Raw genomic sequence first — 6,000 nt, 5'->3', positions numbered from 1 at the left:
TCAACTTACAATATCCTGTAGAATATTTACAACCGTTAACACCGTCCGGTCTTCCTCCGTAAGAATTACTGTAGAAAGAAGGATGTATCCAAGAAAGGTAATGTAGTACATCTTCAGGGGATAACACCAAAGGAGATCTTGATATGCCATTTGTATTAAAACGTTAACAGTTTCCCGTTAGAATAGCTTTTGCAAAGACAATTTACAAATCTCAGAGCCAAACATTCGAAAAAGTAATTTTATTTAATAGAGAGAAAGAAACAAAATTCAATTACAGGCGGTTATACGTTGCGTTATCATGATGAAAGTCCAAACACGGAATCAAAATTCAATGCGATATTGACAGAAATTTAATTTAAAAAACTGCTTTTACTGAAGTTTTACAGTAAAAGTGTAAGTTTAAAAAGTTTTTGCGTGTTAATTTCAAAGCCAAACAGAACAAAATCGTATTACATAAAGAATAACTAACACAACATGAAACAATTTACTTTCAAATTATTATGTTTTACTATTTTTTTTAATATGGTTAATTACTCGCTGTAATGTAAAATACTTAGTTCTATTAAGGATGTGTAACAATTTCCATTAAAATAACAATCTGTTTAGATTGTACATTTGCATCTCCATACACGAGAGGCAGAACTGCAAAGAGGCTAGTGGGTAGTGCAGGCCTGGGGGTTGGCGGGCAAAGCGAGCAGGGGGCAAAGCCCCCTAGTTTTTTAAAACAAAATGGGTTTCAATAACAACCTGCGGCAGAACCAAGTTTAAGACCCTTACTATTAATGGAAACGACTTTGCACAGTACCCTCTTCTGTCTGAATGGCATAATGTGTTTTTTTGCAATGCTCACCAGTTTCTCTAAAAAGGACAAAACAATCCATAAATAATACAGGCCTAATATAGTTACTTGTTTTTGATATAAACTGTACCTTTGACTACACTGGCAAAAAAAAAGCACTCTTTAATTTTCCTGTCATAAAGTTGTATTGCTTTTTATTTCTGTGATTCCTCATCAAATAAAACTTGACCCAATAAAAAATTTAGTGAAAACAATGAACAAGAAAGGTGAAAGATTTTGATATTTAAGACAGATGTTTCCATGAATAACTGATGACAAAATACAGTCATCTTTGGTGATTAGCAAATCAAAAAACTTCATCAATGAACAGCATTTTAAAGATCTGCCAGCGGGGTTGGAAGAACTCGCATGGAAGACATTGCGGTTGTTGTTGATAATGTTCTTGGTAACTACAGAGCACCAAAATACATCCACCTTGTTGACATGTTTCAAGCGTACAAAACCATGAAGTGCAAAATGTTGCTAAAGGTTAATTTCCTATAAATTCACACTTAAGACCATCTTCCCTGCTAAACCTGGTGGAGTAAATAATAAAGGCGGTGAAAGGTTTCACCAGGACAAAGCAGTGTCAGGGCAAGTGGAATGCATCAATGCTATCCAATTACTGATAGACACTAAAACAAGAAGAATTAGATGCGGAGTATAAACAAAAAGTACTAACAAAACATTTTTAGCTTAACTGTCAGCATCATTAAGTGATTAAAACCACTAAATTCAATAAATGTAAATTTTTAGATAGTGTCGACTTAAAATTTGATTTTTGTTCATCTTGAAGCCGACTACCGTTTTTTGCAAAACTTTTTCAGAAAGTAAAATATTGGGGAAAAAAATCTGTTGCCCAGGTAGATTATGAAAATCTACAGCCACTGTGACCCTCCAGGATCCGAGTCCAAGACACCTGATTAATGGGAAGCAAGGCACAATACTAGATTCATTGCGGGAATTTTGTGAAAATGAAACACCCGAATTTACCATCCCAACAACGCATCCATATATGGTGGGGTTAAGCAGTAAGGCGTAGGTGGAGCGGCTGAAAAAACGGACTTTAAATCCCAAAGACTGCCAGTTCAAGTCCCACCTCTGCCTTGCTCTGTGACCCTGAGCAAGTCAGTCGTAGATCACCTTGGATAAAAGACTCCGTCCAACATATAATAATAGAGAGTGAATGATGGAGCCCAAACAGTATAGGACAATCTATCATGTTTATTTTGACCCGTTCATGACATCAATGACGAAAATATAAGCAGATTCTCTGAAGCTTTATGTTGATATACAAGAAAAAAAAAGTACATAAGTACAATGACAGTACAAAACTAGGTGTTTGTATCTCTGAGATATCATACATTATTCCAATATTTACATACAGATTCCTATTTCTCCATAATAAAATACACATGTATTGTACACATTTTCTGGGTCAGAGTTACTGCCTCTGTTTTGAAGTGGAGGGCAGCTGGGAGCAAATTGCTTTCATAATTATAATAATAAACAATAACTACAATGACAATGACGACGATATCCTCACCTTGCAGCAGATGCTGAAGCACATGCCACAGCAAAGGACTCTGTGGGCAGCTGTTACAGACAAATGAAGTCCGTGACAGAGGAATGAGACAATTGGCTACTTCCTGTTAATGTGTGGTCAACTACCCGGGGGGCCCCTTGGCACCTTCAGTAGCAACACATATGATCTTTAGAGACTAAGAGAACCAATCTGAAGGCCAAACAGAAGAAAAAAGAAGAAAAAAATAAATTAAATATAGCAGCCCCTGGAATCTTGTAGTGGGGTTAACTCCCTGGAGAATAAAGCTGAAAAAAATGGGGTGGGTTTTTCAGCTTGACGGCAGGTGCGAAGTGCAAAAACGACCAAATCACTGTCACTGCCTGCAGCTATTTAAGTATAGCTTAGTCACATTGAAAGACAGCAGGAAGGGGTGCAAGTGTTACCAAACGTTGCTCCTTTCTTCAATACAAATTGCACAAACATGTATTTTCCACACTAAAATAAAAAAACATGCACATACTTGTAACTACAAAATGGGGGATTGTTTGGCTTTTCTTTTCATTAGCACTCTAGTACAGGCAGCATTGGTTCATGGGGCTTGGAGGGAGTGATTTTGGCAGAGTCAGAAAGGAGGCACATACAGTCCCAGGTGACATCATTTTGTTTTTTTCTTTTGGACTGGTTCAGGTACTGCAAGTAGACCAAAAGGAAAGTGCCACACTGCAGTACACGTGAAGGCTTAACTCCAGAAATAAAAGCAAGACTTACTTGGAGATTAAATTGAAAGCAATCTTCTATGAAAACCTCTCTCTCAAATGCAAAGATGAATCAACTTATGATGCATGTATTTATTTTTCACGTCTGCACCGAGCATTCAGAATCATTTTATGCCTTCTTGATTAAGGCTACTGTACTGGTGACTTAAAAGATGAATGTCACCTACAAGCACTAAAATGGATGGCATTCTGAAAATGCAGCTCCTATTGAGAGGAGGGAAAAAATGCTAATTATAACTACGGAAACCATCACAAATTATGTGCATTTCCATAAACATTAGAAGGTTGTAATATTCCCTGAAGCTAAACTGGGCTCCTTTTGCAAATAAGTTACGTAATTTTATAACTTGCTATTTTAAAAATATTTACATAGTATTTCAGGGTCACAACTTTTCTATACAATTACTGCAAAAGAACATTAAAAATGTGCTCAGATAGCTAATATGGCTGGGTGTTAGTAACAGATTTTCCTGGCTACCATATGGATTAAGGCCAAGAAAAGCCACTGAGGGTTTCTTTCTTGCAAATGCAATGTGCCTCGATTGGCAACCTATCTTAAGTAACTGAGCTAATAATTTCTTATTTCAAAGATATCTGGCGCTAGTTCAGGTACCTGAGGACTTGCGTAGGAAGATAAACTTCACATCTCAGAGTGCAGCTACAGCTCCTAGTAAGGTTCAGACAGTATGAAAACAGTAAACTCCCAAACATCAATGGCTAAGCCATGTCCACTTGAATCTGACACCAACTGCTGTGGAAAGGTCACAGCTTGGAACTGAGCTTGTGGGGTGCGCTGTGACAAGACTAATGGGGAGGCTGTATTTTCTGCTCAATATACTTCATATTAAAATGGCCCTGCCCACTCCGGGACTGGCATGAAGGCGTACAACCAAGACATAAGCATGGTGAACATAAGGAAAAGGAAAGTGGGGCTTAAATGGTGTTGCAGTCGAACACTGAACTAAAAAGCATTTAAAAATGGTGGACTAGCTCAACAGATAAGGCTTAATCGACTGGCATTCTTCATTTTAAATTAAGAATTCTTCACAGTTCGTATTCATATTCTTAATAAGCCTCAACAGGACGAGGCATTTAGGAAGAGGATGATAGCATTCAAGTTTTACAAAGCAGATTTTGTCAGCAGAAAGTCTTTCACTTCAATCACTCCAATTTTAAGAGGGGGAAGGGGAAAAAAAGCACGCAGATAAAAACTCAGCACCCCCACGAGAAAGACATTTTGGTTGCCCCTGTGGTAGGTCGCATCATCTTACATAATATACTCTGGGAAACAAGGGTCCCTAGTCACAGACGTTAACCAAGCAAGCCTTGCGTCTGAGAGGTCTCACTACCCAACATGCACAAGTGGCCCCCCACAAAAAGAAGAGAGCAAGTTGGAAAGATGGGGGGAAAAAAGAAAGAAAAAAAATGGAAGGCAGTTGGGACACTCAGAATTCATCATCGGAGCTAAGCAGCAGTGTCTTCTCTGTGTCACGCAGGCTAGCGACACTGTGGGTCCTGGAGACAGCATGCCCATTACGTTGCCAGTTGGGGCCCTGCTCAAGTGTGGACTGCTGTGTGTACTGCTGGTAGGCTGGTGAGAAGTTGTGGATAGCATCTTGAACAATGTCTCCAGGGTTCATAGTCTCTTTGAGGCTGCTGGAGATGCTCTTCATCGGGGCACAGCGGCCTGTAAGATGGGATTTGAGAGAGAAGTACAGCAACACATGAAAACTCTGGTAACGGCAGGTGATCAATCTACCATTTCCACTGAGAAAAAAATGCTTGTTTAGCTGCTAAAAATCAGAATGAAGGTTTTACAAAAGCTCAGCGCTAAAGCAGGACTGCACCAAACACATGAAAATCACATTTTTTAAAAAGTATACTATACAGTCACCCATATAGTGAAATCAGTGTGGGAAGCACTGTCCATATATCTACTAGCAATAATACCAAAATCACTCCTTGATGATCAATGTAACTCTTCTATCAACAACACTGCATGGGTACATAATGTCTTTGTACCTCTATCTGTAAGTGAGCAGAGAGTGGCTACATATAGTAATTGCTGCACTCCACAATCATATTCTAGGAACTGAAGAAAGAATCACTCTGATGCTGGTATGATTCAGAAAAAATAATGGTGGGAAGTATGAAAGCAATATGTAAAACCAAAAGTTAACAGCCAAAGAACTGTCTACTGCACTAATACGTACATACAACATAGTCAGAAGCATCACCGCCCATTGCACATCAACCAGCCAGTCAAGCCCCTTCTCCAATAATGATGCTAGGGTGTGGTGTTATGGGTCCACAGCTCGTGGAGAAAAGGCCATTGATTTTAAATAAATAATCACCGCACCCGAGGCGGCTTCGTGAGGGCGTTGTTGTAGCGAGCCGCGGGGCAGTCGTCGATGTGGGCGTTTCTCACCGTGTGCACAGGTGAGGAACTGCCCACATTCGTAATTGCTCCCGTGGCTAATGCTGCAGCTGTGATGGCCCCTCACATTTTTAAAAGAAGCGCAAGTCGGTTGGGGGGAGGGAGAGAATCGATCGGAGAGAAAGGAAAGGAGAGGACGGAGGTTACAGGGAGCGTGGAAGCAAGCGGTGCAGGAGAGAGACGGACACGCGGAGCGTGTGGTGAGCGCGCGATCGAGCGCTCGTGGGCAGCTGCGAGGAAGCTGGGTGTTGGGCCGACACCCAGGTGTTTGTGTAGATGTCGCTCCCGCTGAGTGATCTGGTAGCGGGAGTGACAAGGTGAAAGCGACGGGCCGCAGAGAGGCCATGGAAAAGGCAGTGGAAGTCGGGAGACTTGGTGATGGAATCCCCAACGTGGGCGACCTGGCCGTTGAGGGTAATCAAGT

General features: G+C 40.6%; 1 protein-coding gene across 2 annotated transcripts in view; it reads right to left on the bottom strand.

Moving 5' to 3' along the window:
• Nucleotides 1–2,047: 2,047 nt before the first annotated feature.
• LOC120536727 (transmembrane protein 184B-like) overlaps nt 2,048–6,000 on the bottom strand; it is a 57,462-nt gene continuing 53,509 nt past the window's right edge. For both annotated transcript variants that reach the window (XM_039765192.1, XM_039765191.1), the window contains one exon: nt 2,048–4,826. In XM_039765192.1, the coding sequence (XP_039621126.1) occupies nt 4,585–4,826 (242 nt within the window). In that variant the 3' untranslated portion in view covers nt 2,048–4,584. The remainder of the gene's footprint in view (nt 4,827–6,000) is intronic.

This window comes from Polypterus senegalus, chromosome 10, assembly GCF_016835505.1.
Source record: "Polypterus senegalus isolate Bchr_013 chromosome 10, ASM1683550v1, whole genome shotgun sequence".
Taxonomy (NCBI): Eukaryota; Metazoa; Chordata; class Cladistia; order Polypteriformes; family Polypteridae; genus Polypterus; species Polypterus senegalus.
This window is presented reverse-complemented; position numbering and strand designations above follow the sequence as displayed.